This window comes from Echeneis naucrates, chromosome 1 (genome assembly GCF_900963305.1).
Source record: "Echeneis naucrates chromosome 1, fEcheNa1.1, whole genome shotgun sequence".
NCBI lineage: Eukaryota > Metazoa > Chordata > Actinopteri > Carangiformes > Echeneidae > Echeneis > Echeneis naucrates.
The window spans coordinates 14,131,109-14,154,148 of record NC_042511.1 but is presented as its reverse complement, the minus strand read 5'-3'; the positions used below and the strand labels follow the sequence as shown (position 1 = coordinate 14,154,148).

The 23,040-nt window shown below is 39.4% G+C and overlaps 1 protein-coding gene across 4 annotated transcripts; it reads right to left on the bottom strand.

Annotated features, from left to right (window-relative positions):
• Nucleotides 1-43: 43 nt before the first annotated feature.
• On the bottom strand, nucleotides 44-22,626 carry pds5a (PDS5 cohesin associated factor A). Of its 4 annotated transcripts, none has more exons than XM_029497433.1 (33): nucleotides 22,532-22,626; nucleotides 21,433-21,585; nucleotides 12,978-13,181; nucleotides 12,464-12,550; nucleotides 11,961-12,058; nucleotides 11,238-11,364; nucleotides 10,860-10,940; nucleotides 10,499-10,639; nucleotides 10,187-10,302; nucleotides 9,548-9,642; nucleotides 9,271-9,416; nucleotides 8,821-8,972; nucleotides 8,393-8,506; nucleotides 8,201-8,282; nucleotides 8,030-8,078; nucleotides 7,744-7,883; nucleotides 7,201-7,316; nucleotides 6,649-6,754; nucleotides 6,294-6,454; nucleotides 5,902-6,025; nucleotides 5,548-5,706; nucleotides 5,272-5,340; nucleotides 4,940-5,076; nucleotides 4,638-4,761; nucleotides 4,343-4,547; nucleotides 3,688-3,802; nucleotides 3,396-3,528; nucleotides 3,021-3,140; nucleotides 2,774-2,836; nucleotides 2,351-2,505; nucleotides 2,187-2,274; nucleotides 1,837-2,096; nucleotides 44-1,044 (listed from the first exon to the last, which is right to left on the bottom strand). In XM_029497433.1, exons 2-33 carry the CDS (start codon nucleotides 21,544-21,546, stop codon nucleotides 1,041-1,043), a joined length of 3,885 nt encoding a protein of 1,294 aa, XP_029353293.1. In that variant the 5' UTR covers nucleotides 21,547-21,585; nucleotides 22,532-22,626; the 3' UTR covers nucleotides 44-1,040. The 4 variants fall into 4 exon arrangements, with proteins under 4 accessions (XP_029353293.1, XP_029353319.1, XP_029353302.1 ...); XM_029497459.1 differs by having other exon boundaries at nucleotides 2,351-2,502; XM_029497442.1 differs by lacking the exon at nucleotides 22,532-22,626 and adding an exon at nucleotides 21,852-21,988.
• Between the last annotated feature and the right edge of the window lie 414 nt (nucleotides 22,627-23,040).

Sequence of the window (23,040 nt, the reverse complement as noted above, 5' to 3'; positions counted from 1 at the left end):
ACTCAGTGCCTAACACTAGGCTTCAACCCAACAGAAAACTGACAAAAGTACAAAAAATATTTAATTGTAAAAGATGAACAAAAACCTTGAACACATATTTGTATAGTAATATATCATTTATGCATTCCAAAGTACTGTTACATACTTCAGCAGTAAAAAAACAAAAAGGTAATTCAAACCCAGCCCAATTTCAGAGCCCCTGACCAGTCTAGGGGAAGAGGAGGAACAGCTTGGAGCACAGTATTGAGAAAAGTTTGACAGGTTCGATTTGTCCATGAAGACAGGAAATTAATCAAAAGGCCTTCAAAAGCATTACAGGTGGCCGTTAAGAAGCCACTGAGTTTCTACCCAGTCTTGTAACGCTATAACCAAACTAAAGGACCTAAACATACCAAAGTTAGAAACCTAAACATACCAAAGTTTAGAAAATTTTGGTTCAAGTACATCTGTTAAATGTACTTATGTTTCCATATCATAGTCATTTTCTGCAATTTGTAACTGCCTTGGATATTGAAAAAGTTTAACTGGAAAGTTGCACATGGGTATTTACAAAATACAACAGTGTTAAGTAAAACAGGTGAACTCAAAACTATTGCGCAACAGATGACACAAGGAGGAAGAGGTCAGGAGACATACAATAGGATTTTTCCCAGGGAATTTAATAAGCAACAATCATAATCAGATTAAAATGTTTGTAAAATGTCCATCCTGTTTTTTTTCTTAAAAACAGCTCCACAAAAGAAGCAAAGAGCAACAAACACAAAGGGAAAAAATAACATGTTTTTTCATTAAGACCTACATACAATGAGCTTCAAACCATGACTACAAGGTGTTTAAAACCTCCTAGGATGTCAGTGGTGTGTGTGTGTGTGTGTATGTGTGCGTGCGTGCGTGCATCCTTTATGTCTGTGTTTTACGAAAGGTCCATAATATGTCCCGGAAAGCTTTAAGAGTCAGGAGCATGTGCGCAGGGTTGGGAAGGTTATGAGGAGGAGTCTGGCCCATTCTCTACAGTCTGGATTTAGCCTTCAGTTTTCTCTTTACCTGAAAGACAAAAATCCCAAACTCAGCATCGGTCTGATTGATCAAAGATCACTGCATCACAAAATGTTTGTAAATCTGTTCCCCGGTAAACCTTTGTGAAGCATAGACAGTCAGCTCTGGGGTTTCTTCTTCCCAGTGCCAGAAATACTGAATATAAAAATATGAATTTCTCAATTTGAGTCTCAAAAGAAAAAGCATTTGAAAATTGTAATTTAGACCCAAAAGTTGGGCAGCTATGAAGACCTGTTGAACCAAACTCACTGCTGGTCCACCTGCTTTCCCTCCGCTGCTGAGCTCTGCCTGCCTGCCAGAGCGAACTCTGCTCCATGTGGACTTGGTATCTCCATGGCTATGAGTGTTGGATCTGGCTGCCCAGCTGATCTGCCTTTGAGTTAGATATCTGTCACTCTCTTTCGTGCCACTGATAACTTCCTCTGGGCTGGACTCCTGTCCTTTGTCATTGTCCCCCTGGCTGCCCAGGATGAAGACAAATGTCCCTATAGATCTCTCTGTCCCCTCTGCAGACTCCCTCCTCCTCCTCCCTTTTCCCTTCTCTTTTCTCACAAACGGTCCCCTGCTGAGAGAAAAAGTTGACATCTGAAGGACGGGAGGAATCTCTGCCTAACCTTAGCCACAGAATTGAGATTGGTTCAGAATTGGTCAACGACACACAAACGAGGACTAAACAGTTAAAACGTTTATCAGTTTGCATCCCTTTAGTTAGAAGTTTTCATAAGATGCCAATAGTACATTATGTTGCACCTTCTCTTTTTCCTCTTTTCCCAGTCTCACCTCTGTAAGTCAATCTGTCTTTTTGTCCCTTCATCATTCTGCGACTGCTGTTTGGACATCTTGATGTTGACTGACTCTGGGTTGGAGTTGGGGTCAGCTGCTCTCTTCCTGCCTCTGCCTGCTCCACCTCCTGTTGGTGTTGCTGCTCCTTCCTTTTCAGTCGCTACAGGAGCAGCAGCTGACTTTGGTGGACGCCCACGTCGCTTGATGGGTGACGCTTCCGTCCCTGCGTCAGCTGCGACATTTTGGCATGGCTCATCCTGAAAGACAGAGACTCGGTACAGCTCGGTACAGTAAACACTGATTTACATCTGAACAAGTGTAGCTGACATCTGGTTGTCATCTCTGACCTTCTTGCCCTCATCACTCTTGATCACTGGGTTCTCATTGTTTTCTTGTGCTCGGCTCTCTGATGGCTCGGTGGAGGCGTTGCTGTTACTGCAGGACACGTTCAAACAGTTGAGACAGACTATTCTTTCTCTTTACGTGCACTTGGGAGTATGTGTGTGATTACCTGTTCTTGTTGATGGTGGAGGAGCTCAGTGGAGAGGAGTTGGTGCTGGTGTTACTGGTTGTGTCTGAGGCTGGAGTGGTCTTGGTGAAGATCCGTCTTCCTGGTACCGTCAGAGGCTTGTTCACAGCTCCCAACACTGGAGCTGGTTTAGGCTGCTTGAATGAAAGATGGGAGAGGTGTCTTGATTCATGCTTTGCATGTGGCCTTCTCTCAGATACCAGTGTCAGACTTGTATAGAAGGCAATTATTTTAATATGAATGTTTAAAAACTCAATAAAATAATAGACAACTAAGCAATGGTAAAAACATATCGCCTTACATCCCTCCAACTAATTAAAGCTTTTAACAATGCTCGCTTACTCAGCATTCTCCTGCTCTCCTACAGTTCATAATGATTATGGAGGAGGAGTGTTTTGTATTTACCTTCCCAGTGAGCAGCATTTGTCTCATGTCTGCCAACAGATACTCTTTATCATTTTTGAAGTCCTGTTGAAAAAAATTTAAATAAATAAAAAATAGAGAGGAAAAAACAAAAACACTGCAGGGATTTACTACAAAGTGTAGTCCTGAATTACTGAAGAGGGGTAATTTTTGCTTCAGAGTAACAAATGGTAAGTGTTGAGAAACTGCCCTCTCCGGGACCAAAAGTGTGTGTGTGTGTTTATATTGCCTTGTCCTGTATGAGGAAGAACTTTGAAGGTAAGACGGGGTCTTTTGGAGAGTCCAGGTGACATGCAGTGCTCTTGTTGGCAATCACAAAGAGGGCCACATCACAGACAATATACAGCTTCTGTACCCACAACAAAAGAAAGGAAATATTTTGGTTACAGTTGTCTGTTTTTCCTGCCCTCCCCTATCAAATTGTACACTCACAATGAACGATTTTCCCCAATGGCTGGAGTTACCATTTCAGTTTTCGAATATATAAAATTATAGGCCAACCAAAATGTTGAAGAAACTCGCAAAGACATCTTTACTTGCTTTTTCAAAACTTTTTCCTTTGTTTTAATTGTTCATGGATTAAAATCTGTGTGTGTGTGTAAACCTCATTGGCCTTTGCGTCATCTGGACACTGTGCATCCTTGGTTTGTTTGATGTTCTCCACCATCTTCCTCAGAAAGGCGTGACTGTTGTTCTCATTCTTGGTCATCAGCACTTCAAGCATGAACCACAGGCACCTACACAACATCAACATAACGTAAATGTTGTACATTACACTGGGAATCATTATCAAATGATTTTTGGGGCATTTTAAGTGTATCAATTATGTTCTCATCCAAATTCTGCTCTGTATCTCAGCAGTCAGAGACAGTGAAGGACAATGCATGAGCACTCACTCTTTGATATCCTTGAGCTGTTCATATTCATGTGGTTTAGTGAAGTCTGGGTCGTGGGCCAGCAGGTGGATCATATAGGGAACAACATACTCAGGAAGGAGGGAGACAAGTTTTTCTGAGGGAGGAGAGAGAATAACAAATTTTAATGTCCAGGGTCTAACAATATGCAAGTTAACTATAAAACTGGCACACACATTTTCAGATGTTAAAAAAAAAAAAAAAGAAAAAAAAAAAAAGAAGTGGTTCTAAACGTGTACCCAAAATGTAGTGATATGAACCTTAGCAAACTTACCTTAATATAAATGAAATACCTAGTAATAGTAGTAGTAGTAGTTATAAGTGTATAACTTAAAATTTATATAATCTTATCTCCACTGAAGAGATAAGAACTCTAGTCCGGAGTGGAGAGCATCATTGCTTAAAATAATATGAGAAAAAAAAATGTAAATGCCCTACAGCCATATTTTCTACATCCTTTTTGATGGAGGGTTGCACCGATGCCCTTTGATTTGCATCACCTCACAGTAGATTCTTCTGCAATGATTTCATACAACCTGAATTTCGCTCTCTCATAGGGTGCACAACAAAGACCAAAAACATAATGAATGCTCTCTAAAATGATGACAGCAGCAGCTATATGAGGTTGCACACCAACCCTGAGCGAGCGGGTTTTGTTTGATGTACTCTCTGCGGACGGAGATGTTTTTGAGGAGGCACTGTCGGGCGTGAGCGCGGCGCTCCTTCACTGGGTCCTTGGCACACAGGGCAAAGACAGCCAAGTACTCCAGGGGCAGCAGTAGTTTGACAAGAGCCAAATGCAACTTCTGAGCAAAGATCTGACGAACCTGGTAGCACTCATCCTGTGTGAAGGCAGGACAAAAATCTGTGTTAAAAAGCCTTTGGAAAAAAAAAAAAATAAAAAAAAATATATATATAAAGGTGGGACTGACATTGATAACAAGGCCACAGAGCTGAAACTGTTCAGGTGTGATGATGTCATGATAACAGGGCTCCTGGGCCAACTTCATTATGGCTCCTCCTGCAGCCAGCCTCAGACGAGACATGTCTGATTTACTGCAGGAAGGAAGGAAGGGGGGGGGGGGGGGAAGAAATTTTGAAACATTTAATTACATCTTGTAAAAGTGAATTTGAATTGATAAACTTAATAGGAACCAGATTGTTTTCCCAAGGGGCTATTAGCTTTCATCTAACTCCTAAAGAACCATATATTTTGGCTCAACAGGCATCCTACCTGATCTTTTTCTGCTCGGTGAGGTCTCCCTCACTGACCAACATGGCTGAAAGCAGACGCAGGGTGGAGTTTGCAGACTTGGATTGGTTGTTCTTCATTCCTAGTAACCAACGGACCAGCAGCTTGATGGCCTGCACCTGTGGGAATAGGAAGAGGACGAATCAGAGAAAGCAGAGCCCCTTTGTCATTTACAAACCATTCATCAACATCTATTCTACACTATCACACAAAATGGAAATCTGCAACACTAACTTGTGGAGGTGCACTTGTGAAGTGAAAACATATGTAATAAGACTAAAATTAAACAAATTCCAGCAGCGTTTGCCTCTTACCTTCGCTAGAACCTCAGGTGAGACTTCTTCATCAGTGGTCCAAAGTTTCCCGTTCTTGTTTCCCACTGACTGGAGAGACAAAGGGATGTCACACTTTCACTCTTTTCTTTGCTTATACACCTCCCACACAACTACAACAATCCCCTGTTTATTCCAGACTAGGCACATTTATAATGTACAAACTATTTCAGTAGCTATGTAAAGACAACAAGCAGTGAGTAATATTGCATTCATGGTATCATATGTGGATTTGTGTATATTTTGGTCAGCTCATACTCTGTCATTCATGAGCAAGTCTTTCACAATGAAGTTGGCCACAATGGACTTCATTGGTGAGGCAAATTGATCCGGGGCCAACATGGAGATGTGGCCCAATGACACCAGAGGAGTGATGAGCTGTTCAGGGACATCAGCATTCAGACTGCGGGACAGTGGCTGAAGGTGAAGCAAAAGGCATTGTAAGCCCATCTGAACAAAAAAATGCCACTACACAAAATTATGAGATACACATCGGGGAAAATAATGAGAATAGGAATACATTAAATGCAAGCTGACAAACAAAACCTTCACCAACTTCTATCTGTAACACAGAAGATCTGAGGTTCAGTAAGGTAGGAATTGGTTTCCTACCTCAAAAATCTGTGCCAGCTGCACTTCCTTGTTGTTAAAGATGGCATGGATACAATGGACAGCCTGCTTGGCCTGGTGAGGTGTGCCCCGTTTAGCTTTCTGATGCAGGATGGGAATCAAGGTCCTGATGGACACAGTAGATATTAGCAGACTTAAACAAAGCAGGCTCTTCCTTTAATTCAGTCTACATCTAGACTGGTGTGGACCCAGTCCTTCAGGGAGGCTGACCTTCATTGGGCAGCTTCGACATTTGAATACAATGTTACGCAGACTGACTGCTGAATAGTCAAGAAGGAATCATTTTAGAGAGTCTGATTACACAGAAAGATGTTCCACACAAGCACACTGTATTCATCACTCGCACCCATTGACTGCCTATTAATTTCTCTTACGATCTTATCTGTTGTAACTCTGTCTCGATCTTTTGTCCTGTGTTTCTGAAAATCTGGATGGCTGCCTCTGCCACTTTGTCATCCTCCATCTTCAAACACTGTAGCAGAGACTCATAGGTCTCTGCTGAGTGGAATGCTGTGGGGTGGGTGAATGATAGGACCTAGAAAGAATGGAATAGGTTTAACATAATTTACTTTCTTACATTAATCGAATTACTTATCCGAAAATATATAATCAGAAAGACAGTAGCAATGTTTTGCTCATTACAGCCCTGGTCCAGTTACGATAAATAATGTGGTATGAAAATAAATGTCTGCAGGCCTATGGCCACAATTTTTTGTTTTTGTCATGTACCTTGAGTAGCTCCAAGCCTGAGCGGATGGCTGTGTCAGGTGTAACACCCTCCTCATCATCATCAGCTGTGCCCTCAATGGACTTGTTAAGCAGTTTCACCAGAGCACTGAAATAAAACATTAATCTAACATTAATTTTAACTTGGCTGAACCTGTGTGTGTTTTCTCACCACAATAAATCAAGAATTTAACATTAAAAATGAATACTCTGCATTAATTTGGAACTGGGAGTCATTCAGTTCAAGTGCTTCCTCACTCATTGTGTTTTTCCATTAAGTGGAAAGGGTTAAATGTTTGCCCTGACTGAGGCCAGCAGTTACAACTTACTCCCACTAGGTGTCTCTGTGAATGAGAAAAGCCTGGTAATGGTATTACACAATGGCAAAGTACATGAAGCACTTAAATGAACACACACTACTGGTTTGCCCTGTTGCCTTATATTACACAAAAGCTACTCAAATCTAATGAACCAGGATTTTCAAAACAATTTTTAGACCCGAAGCTGAGAATTCCCCTTGAGAGAAGAAGCTTAAGATCCAAAGCAAAATCTAACCTGATGGCCTCAGAGTCGATGTGGACAGGAGCGATGCGCTCTAGCAGGAACTTTACCATCTCCAGGAATGGGTTGGTAGGCTGTTTGGGGAATGTCAACTTCCGAGTTATCTCCCTCTGCACAGAGTACAAATGATAATGCTGCTAAAAACCAACATTCACAGAATTCCTCTTTTTATCATTATATCTGAGGCACCATTCCCCATTTAATCATGAAACAGTTTCCAATCATAAAGTGTAGTGCTGTTATCATGGAGCAGGGATAAAGTATTGATTGATTGTGGATAAATACTCATACAAACACATTTACACATTACACGTGGCCAAGGACACAGAATACAGAAAATCTCAATAGTTACCATAACTTCCCTCTTTTTAGTAACCACATAATCCCCTGGTATTTAAAAGCTGCACTGATTAATTCTGACTGTCTAAAAAGCAAATTCACAGCACTGAGCCATGTTTTTGTGGATGATGAGTGTGCAACGGTGGCAGTTATGTATCTGTGTTAAGAAGTAACAGGGAGTGTTAAGAGTGCTCTCACCACACAGATCTCAGCCTGTTTACAGGAGCATGTCGGACTAATGAGCATCTCCAGTTGGACCCTGAGCTTCTCGTCCTCCCCAAGAACCTGATTGAATTTCTTCATGAAGTCTTGGGCCTTTCCTGCATCCGGCAGATTCTCTGTAAATACCAAGCAGATTTCGGTTTAACTTAATAGGTTCCAATTCACATTATTAGGAATAAATAACCTTCGACAGTTTAATGAAGGAACTCAGGAGCTCAGTGCATGAGCTGAAAAGTGGATCATGTTTGTGTTTCCAACTTACTGGCAATACTCATCAGTTTTCCAAACATGGCTGTGTTATTGGCCTCAGACTATTAAAGGAAAGAGAGAGAAACAAGTCATGAATACGTTGAATAATTAGCCTCCAAAGACATGGAGGACATGGCCTGTTTTCAATGCAACTGTGTGTGTGTGTGTGTGTGTGTGAGCGCACCACGGGCAGCTTGTGCAGGTCCAGCAGCTCTTTGACGAGGCCTCTTAGCATGTTCTGGCACTTCCACATCTCATTCAGAGCCCTGAAAATATGAGGTAAGATGTGAACATACATTAAGACAAACAGGGTAATATTTGTACAATTTGAAGCGTGTGGCTGCAGGCTTAAGTGTGATACTGCAGGTTTACTCACTTGACAGCATTTGTGTCCAGGCAGGCGTACAGGTAGTACAGACACTTCATCTTCTCCTCTGTGTCAAGACTGTGAGGTACCATGTACTGGGCAAAGATCTTCTCTACTAATAACCTGTAAAGAAGGGAAGAGACTTCACAATTAATTGTGCGAAAAACACAATTGATAAAAAATTATTTTAAAAGGACAAAGACTTAAGTTTGTATCGATAAACTTGAATGCTTTGTATTTTTTCTCTGTCTGCATCAGATGTGTAATAAACATCTTCTCTGAACAAAGTCTCCACTTAGTCAGGTGTTTCTCTAAACATTAGATCCAATGCTCAAGGCAACTGCCAGACTTGTGCTGAAAAAGCAGTCTTGTCCTTGAAAGCATTAAATCATGTATACATGCAGGTGAGCTAATATGTACAGCATGACTGTTCTCACTTGTCATCAATGCTGTTCTGATAATATATGTGCAGCAGCTTGTCTTTGATCCAGCTAATCTTCTGGGCAGACTCCTTCCCAGCCTCATGGTGCAGACAGTATTTCTTATAAAGCTGAGCCAGGCCCATCATGGCCTCCTTACGCACACGCCACTATAAGAGATGGGAGAAGTGGGGCGAAAAAACAGATCAGAAAGGACAAGAGTAAATTACGATGACAAACATAAATTTACCTGTCTTGTTTCATAAAGGATGTAATTTGGTATTGAGGGACATTCCTGCACTGTTAACAATTCTAATGAAAAAATCTACATGTTAAAGGGAGTTAAATGTGATTTTCTCTCTCTCCATGTCCAGCACAGATGACATTCTGCTTTACCACTATTTAAAATTTCCCATACAACTACAATAATAATAATAATAATTATAATATCTGCACCAAAAGTCTCACCCTCTTGTCCAAAGTTCTCTCTCTTACGAAGCCCAACAGCTGGTCATTGACAAGGTTCAGGTCTTTCTTCCCAGCATTAATGATGGTTACAATGACATCATGACGAATGGCTTCCTCTGGGTCATGGGAACGCACCTTCAAATATTCTAATTTGGTAATGTAGAGAAAGAAATGTAACCACAATACTGTTCAAAGATTGGTGTGGAGAAAAAAAAAGACTGAAGTAGAGAAGACTAAAGAAGACAAAGTTAGTGAGAGAAAGAAAAAAAACACACACCTGTAAGGTCTCTGGCTAGGTCTGGGTGGTTCATGAGGCAGTGGCTGGCAAACTTTACACATTCTAGCCTCACTGGAACATGGATATCATTGAACCTGAAAACACCACCACCCCCAATCATTTACACACATAATAAATTCAGCTGATATATTTATCATATTTTGAGAGAGCAGATGGAGGAGCAAGTAATCCATGGATGTGAGGCAAAAGAATAGCTGAAAAGAAAAAAAAAAAAAAAAGGAAAAAAAAAGCTCGTTGAAAAGACTGCTCATTTACTTCCTCTCTTATTGAATTTGCTGAGCATCATACTCAGCCAACTTATTATTAGGAGTTCCCAGGACTAGTGCTCCATTAAACACTTACATAATTTCAGTGGCTGACAGAATTTAAAAATGTCTTCACTGGGATACTTTCTGCTGAATTTATCTACCAAATGATGTAAAAGTCAAATTCAATTCCAGATTTTATTTATATTTTTTTTTATTAATTGTGTGCACTCCATTACAGAAAGATGTCTCTTGAATTAATAAATCACCTCCAAATAGAAGACTACAACTCTGGCTCTGACATGAAAATGTTAATATTTGTAGAAAACACATTTTTCACACATCTTCAAAAATGTGTGTGTGTGTAACCCACCGTCCTAAAAAGCACTGCCACAGTGGTCTGTTCTGGGAGGCCAACTCTGAGTCTTTGGCTCCAAACAACTTCGCTAGCAACCGTACAACAGCTAAACGCTCCTCGCCATCATTGCTCTGCAAACATAAAATTCTCTTATAACTAGCTAACATTTTTTATTCAAACATTAATTTTGTTCATGGTTATGTGTGTTAATTGTATCCATTAATGCAAACAAAAACAAAAGTATGACAAACTGTCAACTGTCTCCATTACGTGCCCAGATCCTGTCTGAGATTAGTTGTACTCTTGTGTCTATTTTGATTGATTTACCTTAAGTTTGAACTCTAGCTGTGGCATGACAGATGTTAGCAGCATGGGGTCGATGGCAAACAGTTCTTGGATAAGGTCAAAGACGTGTTCTGATAGGTCACTGACTGATGACTTGCCCATCACTAATACCTGATTGAAGAACTGATTGAAGAAGGGGGAAAAAAAATGAAAAGACAAACAATATTATAACATTTACTTTGACAACAACAGGATACAGGAAGGAATTTATGATGACAGATTTTGAGAACAACAGTCAGGCGAAAAAGGCAAAAAACTAAACCACAACAAAAAGAAAAAAAAGACAATAGATGACAAACTTGAAGAGAAAGTAATTTCAATGGAGTACAGGTTTGTAACTCACATTTGCAATGCATGTCTCTATGGTCTGGACAGTCCTCTTCAGCAGAGTCTTGGCAAGATCGTAGGCTTGCTTGTTCAAATTCTGTTCAAGAATTTAAACAATGAGTACAATGTCGATTAATTAAATTAATGACACGTTTACACACAAAACTTCCACGTTTTTTGTTCAGTAATATGTATAACATCAGTGGACAGTACTTACAAAATATGCAAAGTACTTAAAAAAAAAAACAAACAAACAAAAAAAACTTAAATTTTTCTCATTTCAAAATCAAAATCCAGATTGTATTTTGTAAATAAAAAGGGTAAGAAGATAAAGCCAAATAACACAAAATCAACATAAGCAGATTTATTTGTTGTGTGGCGGTGTATGTCTTACCTTATGTGCAGGGATGAGGTTTATGAGGATGGTATCCAGAAGCTCCTGGGTGACTCCATCTCCCTCCATGATGATAGAACTCATCAAGTCCATCATGTGCATCTGAACCTTCTGGTTATGGCTGTTACTGCAGACAAAAAGGACAGAAGAGACTAAGACAAAGACATTTTGACCTTGAATGGTATTTGATAGAGCAAGAAAGAATAAAAACAGAATCAATGATAAATTCAAAATAACGATAACTAAACAGATTACACACACAAATGGCAAATGTTGCACGCCAGTGCATATAGAAAAACAATAACATCTTTTATTTTTAGATGCTCTTGAAGGCACTCAAGGATACCTGACAACAAACAGGCAATTAACAATGATCATAATTTGAAGTGATATTACTTGGGGTGTGCCCTGAAATCATTATGAATCAAATTGTTTTGAATTGAATTGTAGCCCCAAATATCAGAATCGAATTGAATCATAAGATAGTAAAAACTTCCCACCCTTAGATATTACCCAGGTCTAATAAATCAGTCATCATGCTTCCAGATGAGTGAGACATGTTGATGTCATGTATGAAAAAAGGAGGGTATGGAGAGAAACAAGGGCTATCAGAGGGACAGTAGTGGAAAAAAGATTTTAGACTATTGAAAGAAAATAATGTGAGACTCAGGCCATGAAGAGGAAAACACAAAAGGAGACAGCAGCAGATAACAAGAGCCTTACTTGATGACTGAGAAGAGTGTTTTGAAAAGCTGGATGAATATCTCATTGCAGTCCTCCAGTTCAAAGCATATATTGTAGGACTTCACCCATGCAAGGTTCTATGGAAATGCAAAAATAATGTTATTCTTTCCTTAAAGGTCAATAATTCACCAGTTTACCTTCTTTGTACAATCCATGAGACACAAGTAGGCCAGCAATTATTTTTGTTATGAGTGAATTTGCACATTTTTCTCCTTTGGTCTATTGGCTGGCCTATAAATGTCAAACCTTTGTGAAATAGTCCCAATGATAACATCTGAGTGTTCCCCAGAGAACACCTTGAAAACATACTTTACTTTGATACATTACACATAGAAGCAGCAAACCCTGCTACTTAAGAAGCTACAACTCTTAGCAATTAATAGATTGTCAAAAATAAATATAGATTCTTTATCAAATTACTTCAGATCTACACACAAGCTAATCCCTTTTGTGGCCTCTCTTTGACCAGGTGAGTGCCTTACTTCCAGCAGGTAGAAGTATCTGTTGAACTGAGGGCTCTTGGTATCTTCTAGCCCCTTAAGCTGTCTGGTGATAAAAAGGAAGATGTCCTGGAGAAAAGAGTGGAAAACACTTGTGGTTAAGTTAACGGTTTTCATGATAACATTGATGATGAGAAAAGGGCTTTCTTCTGAGCTCTTAACACAGCGTAGGCGTTTGGAGGAAGCAGTGACAAAGCTGATATCTGGTTATGCAGGAAACTCTTAGACACGGTATGACCAACACCTTCAATCCTTATGTAGGTTTTAACAGGGATGTTTTTTAGCTAAACCACCTGGAATCACCACCTGGTAGTTGTATACCCCTGCTAACAAGGAGGGTTGAAAAAATGTGGTTATGAGATACCACGTTCATAAATAGGACAGACAAAAAGCCCAGAACACATAATGCATGTAACTCTACTTCTGGATAATGTTGTTTTTGTGCTAAACGCTTAATCAGTTTATTTCATACGCATTTCCAGAGTCAGTTCCTGACCTTCAGCTTATCATGAGAGGTGTAGGGAGCCTCAGGAGCATAGATCCTGAAGATGTCAGCCAGGCAACAGGCCACCAGTAGCCGTACATCTTTGTTTGGGTTCCTGAGAAAGAACTCTGAGGCAAGGTGGAGTGCCAGGCTCAGATATTGCTGCTTCTCCTCTTCAGAGTCTTGATCCATGTCCATGTAGGTCTTTACCACCATCTATGAAACAAAGTAACAAAAATGGAAGGTAATAGAATGAGACATTTTTGATCATCATTTTCAAATTCTCATAGAAATAATACAAAGAGATGAATAATTTACTGAATTCAAGGTCATTTGGGGGCATCTTGCAATAATTTACTTACTTTTGAGACTGAATTTGCAATTACATTGTGCTGATAATACTTCTGTATGTTCAGGATGCTTGCTATTCTGAAGATATTTTTAAATAAAACATTTAAGTGAAATAGCTGAATACCATTCTTAACATTAGTATTGGTCACTGTCAATAGTTACCTTGGCTTATAGAGATATTCATTCAGAGGACAAAATATTGTCACTTTTAGACTCTTTTTGTAGGCCAGAGTTCAGATGACAATGACCTCACGATTAGTCAGTGGTTCAGTACTTTCATCATCTATTTTTATCCTGAGTAGTTTTGTAAACTAAGGTGTTGTGGAGCAGGAGCATAACCTTCAAACAAGTATGAATCAACATAAATAATAATAGGTAGATTATATAAGGGTATGTGACATCTGGGTCATACACGTCTTGCTGGAGAAGACTTCTTCCGAAACATATGTGGTACCACTGTTAGTTAAATGCTGGCTTTGTACTGCTGAACTGACACCAACCTTAAAATATATCTTACAATGGCTGAGACATCAAAACCACAGGTGACGCGTTTATCTTGAGCAACATTTTAACACGACACCGGAATACTGAATTTACAGCAGCAATATTGTAGATTGGAAATGCCACTGAAAAAGGCACAAAGACCCAACTGGTAATCCAAAGAAGCTCAATTCATATCGCTAGCTATCAGAGATTCTAACTGGTGGACCGCAGTTGGAAATGCAGGTCATTAACGTTGTACATAAATATAAAAGGGGATTAAAAATAATAATTTAAATAAATAAAAAATATCAGAACAATTTACAAAATTACAAATTAAAAAATTAAATAAATAATCTCAAACTGCTTCATCATTATATAACAGTTCTCATGCTAGATAACTTCACTGCAGATAGTGACCCATCTAAGTTATGTTACTATTATAGCAACACTATTTTCTATAGCTCCTTTTGATATAGCCTCGCTTAACCTTGCACCTCCACGCAGATGACACAAAATAAAGCAAAGGCACTTTTTGAACTCCATAAGTCACACAAACCTGTTGCTAAATCTGCACTAACTCCTATCACCATATCATCAATGGTAATTAAGTAAAAAAACAAACAAACAAAAAAAAGTACTTTAACTTTTACAGTTTTGTATTGGTTCTCATGAAATCCCCAATGAGCTAGACTTTGCAATTCCCACATCAGGATAAGAGAGTTTGACAGGGTTTAACATTTAATTTCCATTTTCTCATTTCAATTATGATAATAGAAAAAGCTGTAAACATTTAACCTCCCCCAACGATATATGATGAGGTTTTATGTACGTCTATCTACCGTGTGTCCTAGTTTTTACTGACAGGAACTAGGAAACTGTGCTTTAAACAACTATGAGTATGTATGTGTGTGTTTGAAGCAGAGCAATGAGCTCTCTCAACAACCAGGCAGCCAGCTGGGGTGGGGGATGGGCCAACAGCCTCAGAAACCTGCAGAGCAACACATTCACTCCTACACACACTCTCCAACCCTCTGCTGGCCTAACAGAAGCAGTGACAAGCCAGCCTGTGAGCTCTCTACACGGACCAGTGTGTGTGTGCTTCTCTGCACCCTACATCAACCGTAGTTTATTTGGACGGGATTTTACCTCTGTTTTCAAATGCTTGCTGATGCAAAGACTAGGGCCTGTAAACAGCTGTCCTTATAACTGATACAGCTAAATGTTTAACTGAAATGAAGCCACAATTTAACCAAAATAGCAACCCCACCCCTGCAACCAGCATAGTGAAGTGCTGGCAAACAGCACAACATATTCCAGCACAAATCAGGACTGGCTCAAATTTAGCCAGAATGCAATATAATGTTGTATCTGGCAAAACTGCTCGTGCACTAATTTAAGATTCCAAGTAGATTACTTTGATTAATTCTTCTTCAATTATGCCAACAGAGGATTGTTAGTGATTGCACATTTGTTCCCATTTATATGCACATCTGGGCTGAAATTAAGTGCCTGGTACTTTAAATGCAATGACCTGTTCTCAAAAAAACCTGGCTTTCATTGTTTTACTGGTACTCAAAGCAAAAACAAAAAAAAAAAAAAAATCAAACCAATGGAAACAGTTGCACACTTAGGGACTGTGCTGTTCAGTTTAGTTCAACATGAAATCACTTTTAATGTCCAATTATGGTATCTAGGATAGTGAAATGAATTAGGTCATGTTTTGAAGGACTATCTCTCCACACAAGTCTTAGTCATTAGGGAATGTTGTAAAATACACTTATTTGCTTTGCTGTCTGGAGTTAGATAAAAAGATTTCTATAATTTTCATATCTGTACAGTAATGTTGAAGCTACACCCAAAGGTTGTTAAGCTTAGCATAAAGACTGTTAAGACAGGGAGTTTTTGCTAAGGGAAAGCTATTCTGGCTCCATTAAAAACTTGTTCACCTCACCAACAAGAGAACGATTATGTGATGCATGACATCTTGGAATGTAGCAAATGCAAATGTAGTCTCAAACAACCATCTCTGCAAAAGAGCGAGATAAAACTGATAGTTTGATAGTAAGTTCTCATTCTGTATCCTCCCTTCTTTCCTTCACAGAAAGTAGAAGTAGTCTCATGATAACATGATTTTATCAGTGCCTATCTGTGTTGATGCCCGGAACAACCACTGCCATTATGCCATTTATTATTTGATTTTTGAGAAGGAATGACTTTTCAATTCAAGCAAAATGCATGACACAGGAACCATTTGCCCTTAACTAAAAGTCCTACCTCAATCAAACGAAACAAATCACCAAATGAAACCAGCTGCTGACTCACTATCTTTCATCATCTGAACAGCGTTTTGGCAGGGCAACATGGCAGTTCAATGCACCACATCAAATGCATTTGTCTCTGGGTGGTAGTGCACCAGCTACTCAAACAATACTTCACCTTATTCTTGCAAAGCCATTTATAAAGTCAAATTGCAATGCATCTCAAGTATACAAATACTAATTCCTGTCCTCAGAGGATTCTGCCTTTTGTCCCACAAACATGAAGTATTAAATAACATATCAAATAATAATATATTATAATAATATATTATATTATAATATATATAATATATAATAATATAAATCTAATTATGCTCCATTTGTACCAAAATTAGCAAGTAAAAGGAGTTTAAAAATACAGGTAAACCTACTAATATAGGCAGATTAATTATTGCCAGTAGCGTTTGCCTTTCTGTTGGACTGCGGACATACAGGGAACAAGTCTGCCTATGGCATCTGAATGCTCTGAGAGACATTGCAGTGGGACAAGGGACTAAAGTTAGCGGTTTCATATGGGTGTTGAATTAACATCAATGGCAGCATATATATATATATATATATATATACATACATATACACACATATATATATATATATATATATACACACACACACGTATGTGTGTGTATGTGTAAAACCAAGCCAGTGGAAATGGGGCTATTGAGTATAATAACACTTATGTGAATCAATTTCACTTCCCCCATTTCCTGTGCCATTAAGAATCAGTGAGTTGACCCACTAATCTCCTTTAGCAGTTGACTAATAAGCATTATTAATCACAAAGTGTAGATGTGACTTCTAAAAAATTTATATTGTTCGTGAAAGCGATTCTGTTCCCAGAGCAAATGCATTCAGAGCACACATAACTTTTAATAATACCATTTTCTGTCTTAAAACACTGATACAAGTCAATTCTATTCATATGGCCCAATAGCTCTAAAATAACAAAATTGCCACAAGGGGTTTAAAGAAGTCTGTACAGCACACAGCACCCTCTGTCCTCAGACCCTCGATGCAGATATGGTTGAACCGTATTTAACAAGGGAAAAAAATTGGAAATCTCCAGATCCACAGAGGAGCAAACCCTATTCCTTCACAAACAGACATGCAATAGATCTCAATCTGACAGAATACAGCAATGTGGTTTGAATTTGAACTTTGGACAACCAGCATGAAAACACACACAAGGAGCACAATATTAAAACATGCCTAAAAACTTCCAAGTACAACTGAACACAGCTGAGCATAAAACCAGTATGCTCACTATAAAAAGAAAAAAATAAAAAATAAACAAAAAGACCAGCCTTTACTTCTTCAGCAAGCATACCAATTCGATTTTAGCGAGTTGAAAAAGTTCCCCTGAGAATGAGAGAATGGTCCCATTTGTTTCTTTGTTAATGCTTTTGACAAATCCAGCTTTTTCAGTCGTCTCTTTCGCTATCACATTATTAATAGTTGGGTTGGCTATCATGGGCACCAGGAGAAATCCTATGTCTATGTCTTTTCCTGGTTCTGTCCATGCGCCTGTGATTCATTGAGCACAAAGCATGCTGTGTGCAACTATACCCAACAGCTATGCAAAATAAGCTAATTACCTTCACAGACCCAATCTGAGCTTGTGAGTGTTAGTTAGTAACACAATGCAAAGCAATGGACAACGTACAAAATAACCAATATCATCCAATGGTTATCGGAATAGGCCAATTCTGTGTGTGTGTGTGTATATATATATATACACACACACACACATATAGACACAAGGGGTGCAACGGTACAGGTAGCCCACAATACAGTCCGTACCTTGATTTTTTTGGGTTATGGTTTCAGTACATATTTTGATCATAAAGAGACATTTTTTCCTCCTAAAATGATTTATTTATTTTGCTTGAACAAGTTCCAAACAAGTCTGGTACTGAATAACACTTAAAGTTAACAGTTGGTTAACAAATACAACACAATCAAATAGACATACCTCTTTTTCCTTACCTACTAGTATATATAAATAGCAGCAATGATGGAAATAACGTCGTTACTAACTGCGTTATTTTTTTCAGAAACAGGTAATCTAACTAATTATTATTTCCATCGTTAAAATGCTGTTACCATGACCAACAATTAAATGTGGTGCGTTATGAAATGTGAAGTGAAGCAACTCATTGAAGCTACCATCCGACACAAGAGCTGCAAATGTTGTGGGCGCAACTGCATAAGTGATGATGATTGGCTAAGGTAGAGTAAGATTTCACGGTAAGCCAACCAGAGACGGGTCTTGTTTACACACACGTGCACAGCAGCCTGAAACAATCTATCAGAAATAGCCTGCAGCAATGGCAAGTCCAGAGACGATATCATGAATCCTACTATGGCCACGCCAAGACCCGCCTTACCTGCCAATCAGAAGCAGAGTAAGGCGTGTCTTGCCATGGCCATAGAATTCATAAAATTGCCATCTGGTGCATTCAGAGGTAAAGTTGTTGTTTCCAAGGTATAAGTTTTCCTGCTTCTGGGTGTGTGAGCTGCAAAAGTGTGATAGGTTAGACATCACCAGTGGGTGGAAACACAGCAGTGATTGGACATTAATTCATGGGGGAGGGCTTTCAGCTGGACAGTAAGGCAGGCACGCGTGCACACACCACACACACACACCCACACAACCCTGTAAAGCAGTAGGTGCTAATACAACCTGACTTGTACCAAAAACCCTCAGGACATAAGAGCGTATTGTTCCGTGCAGGGCGTACCAAACGGTTCGGTATTTTACCGAGTCCTGTTGCATTCCTAATACACACACACACACACACACAGTGCGAAGGGCATTCATCAAGATGTGAATCTTTATGATGAACAGTCTCCGAAGAAAAACCTTTGCCCACTCAGGATGTTAACGATTAATTAACTTTCAATTAATTGCCAGTCAGAATTTACTCAATTAAATATATTTTTAATTAATTGACCATTTTGCATGCCCAACATACCTAAACACGAAGCACACACGTGAATGTACAAACATGACACGGTGAAACAGAGTGCAGTATGGGACCATTTCAATCTAATAAATGATGACAGACAAACCAAATGTACAGTGTACAGAGTATATCGGCTGGTTGAGATTTTAAAGTATTGGGGGGGTGGGGGGGTGTTACATTTCGAGCGCTTATAAAATTCACCAATGAGGTGGTCCACAATTTATTTAAATTTTAAACTGGTCTATTTTTTTCCCAATTTTCTATGGTTTATCTGTAAGGGTCCCAGGGGGTGCTGGATCCAATCCCAGCTGATGTTCTAGGCAAAGGCGGGTTCACCCTGGACAGGTGGCCAGTCTATCACATAGCCGACACACAGAGAGATAAACAAGTGGTCACACTCACACCCATGGGGCAATTTGAAGTCACCAGATAACCTAGACATGTACGTCTGTGACTGTGAAAGGAAACGGGAGTAGCTGGAGGAAACCTGTGCAGGCACAGGGAGAGCAGGCAAACACCGGGCAGAAAGGCCCCAGTACAGGAATCAAACACGAACTTCTTTGCAGTGAGGTCACAGCAGTAACCATCATGCAGCCAAGTAACCTACATATTTTTATTTAATTTCCATGTTGTATTTTTTTGTTATACTCCAAAAAAATGCCATTGTCTGTAGGTTACTGTTTACAGAATAACAATAAATCATTGATTTATTGATTTTTTTTTTTTTACTTAGCATATCATAGGAAACATTTTTCCTTTTCATATTTTAGCAAGAAAGACCTTATTGTTATCAAGAAAATTCATCTTCTCAAGAACATTTTTCTTGAAAAGCTAGTGGAGAACTGGTAATTAGTTAACTCACTTTTAAGTGAAACAGTTAATGGTTATTGAATTTATTATAAGTTGCATCCTTAATCCCCACAAACAGACTGATAAATAGCTCAGCTCATTTATTGGAATAAAATAATATTCAAATATAATAAAGATCTATTTGCTTCATCCATGAAACCAGTGACAAATGTGGTTCATTAGACTACCTGAGAAGCAATAAAAAAAAAAAAAAAAAAATCTATTAAAGGCATTACACAAAACTATAGATTGACTTATATTAGTGGCAGACAATGGATGGATGATCAAATAAGCCATCTATTCACTGTTTGCCCTAGCTTGTGGTAAAAACGCAAATCTCAAGTTCCAGAAAATGATTAGTTAGATTGCAGCACATGTAATATCAGCTTGCCTAACAACTAAGAGCAGAGCTTTAAAATATCTGCAGACATCTGTACAAATAACAGTTAAAAATCTATTTGTCACATTTGTCCATCATGCCATGCCCAACGGTTGTATACTTTATGGTTGTTATGCTACACCATGACCGCAGTTCTTTGTTTATGTGTCGTAAACAACATAATGTGATTTTGAAGAGTCATGATTGTACGTGCCAGAAGCTCATAAACACAACTCAGAATTAATAATGTTTATCTCCCAAGAATCTGAATAAGTAACATGCAACAACAACAGTAAAAAGTTCTGTCACATCAAGAAACTTGTGGTCATATATCAATGTTGCAATAACATCATCTCCATTTCCCCCCCAAGTCTCCAGAAAATGTTGCAGATTCAACCTAAGAGTGAACTTGGACATGCACTATAGCTACCTCCAAAATCAGATCATACCTGAAAGATCAATGGCTCTTTGTAGGTTTTGAATATCTGCAATTTTCTTTTACTAAAAAAGATTCAAATTTGAGTGCACTCACTTATGGCATCATGCATATTTTGCGTGTTTTAATGTTTAACATGCAGACAGTGTACTTTGTCCTTCTCTGAAAACAAAAAGTATTGCTGATATTCAAAAAAGGTCAACAGAACCTCAGCTATTATCTGTTCTAATGCTGCAGCTGTTTTCTTCAATCTCCCTTCAACATGACTCACTGTTTGTTCCCTTGCAGTAAAAAAGATAGACATACTTGTTGTTTGCTTTCCCTGTGTTCACATTTTGGGATCTTCCCATTTTCCGAGGTTCAGGGAATAGGATGAGGGGTTGGTAAGATTGGAGAATTCAGCATTTTTGAACAATGCTACCTCAATTTTTCTATCATGTTACAGCCAAATTCAACCTTATCTCAGCTCTCTGAGATGACAAGAGGGTTGCTGTACAGATTGAGAGGGAACAGAGGACTTGGGGAAACAGTCTGCCATAACTGAGAGGAATGTTATTACTAAATAACCAATAGTTTACAAAGTTAGAAGCAATTGGGCCCTGTGCCAGGGGGCTGGACGGGGTTACAGGAGATTGTGACTTTCAGAAAACCGGTGTTGGCAGCAGGAAATTCGATCCAGACCTACCTTCAGTCTTTTGACCACCTCATCGTTGCTGATTTTGTCCGTAATCTCTTTCACTCCTGGAGGATAGATGATCTTTCCGTCCCCCGCCGGTTTCTGCTGTTGCGGGAACTCCATGCTTGCTGATGTCTGATCCACACGGTCTTCTACTGGCCTCTATGGGTCAGAAAACAAAAGTTCAACACAACCATGCTACAGCACTTACAAAAAAGCTAATTTTAAGAAAAACTGTCATTTGCTGACCATCATTTTTCACAGTTAAAATTGACAAAACCGTGTGCGCATATTTGGCGAAATCCTAATCCGGAGAACTTTTAAAAACAGAAAGCAAACACTGAACCAGCACAGGGACATATTATTAGCTCCCATGCTAAAGTGCCCCAGCTAAAACACCAGCTCCCTGTTTTCCGTAAATTTCTCACCAAACACCGTACAGCTTCAGGAACAACCTCGGCTGCTATTTCGGTAACCTTACAGCCACTAAACTGCTAGGTCGCTGGAAACCCACTTTAGAAACAGCAGGGGTCCCGCTGGTGTGTAGCTACTGTCATACAGGTTATCAAACAAGCTAGCTAGTGGCAGTGCAAACATCATTGGCTAGCTGCTAGCATTTTGCGGGAAGGAAGTCTCGTTAGCGGCGAGTGGCTAATACGCGCTAGCGGCGAGCGGCTAACTGGTTAGCCTACTCTGCTAGCTTAGGCCGCAAACTACTCAGGTACCCATCACATCTCCGGCTACAGACAATCACAGGAGAAGTGAAGTACACCAGCATCTCCGTCTCAAACAAGCCGGGTCGTGGTCACTTCCAATGGTTTCCGACAAATTCAACTACTTTGTAAAGTTTCAAAATGAAGCTTATTTACTTATTACTTTCTTTTTTTCAACTTCAACGCATCGCTCCGTACTGCCGCTAGTTCACAGGCGAAGCAGGGCTGCTGCTGCTGCTGCTACCGTCGCCCTCAGCCCTCCTGTCTCACCACTAACTTGCCCCCACGAAGGGTTTTGAACACCCTAACAAATGCAAAATGCATCTGCTTTTAAACACACAACTCCGGCTAAAACCCCCAGGATGTTTGCCAAGCGATTCCTCGGTAGTATTTACCTCTCAAGTGGGCCGTTTTAATTCATTAGTCTGACACAGGTTGGGTTTAGTTTTCGGCACAAAGCTCTCTGTCCGTTCAGTCAGTGCTGTCTGAGTGAAGCCCGGGTGTAGAGCGCCCCCCTCGGTCTCACAGGAGTACCGCAGCAGCTTGTACATGGCGGGAGTCGGGCACAAACTGCTTGCACTGAACTTTCGCTTTCCTCCATGTACTATTAGCCTATTCCTAAATGATCAGCATGACACCTGGCACCCCCACTTTATCCATTATTGCTTTTTACTTTTTATTATTAAAGAATTTATCTTAAAAGGCTAAAGAAATCGTCTTCCAACACTTATTTTTATTAATTATATATGCATAACCAGATACTTCTACATTTTGCTATAACCTTCCCTACTACAGTAGTAATAGTGACAGCCAGATATGGAGTACCTTAACTCTCTAAATGAAATAGTAAAGTGAGAGTACTGACATTTAGGGTTGAAATGATAATTAACAACTGAAAAAAGTG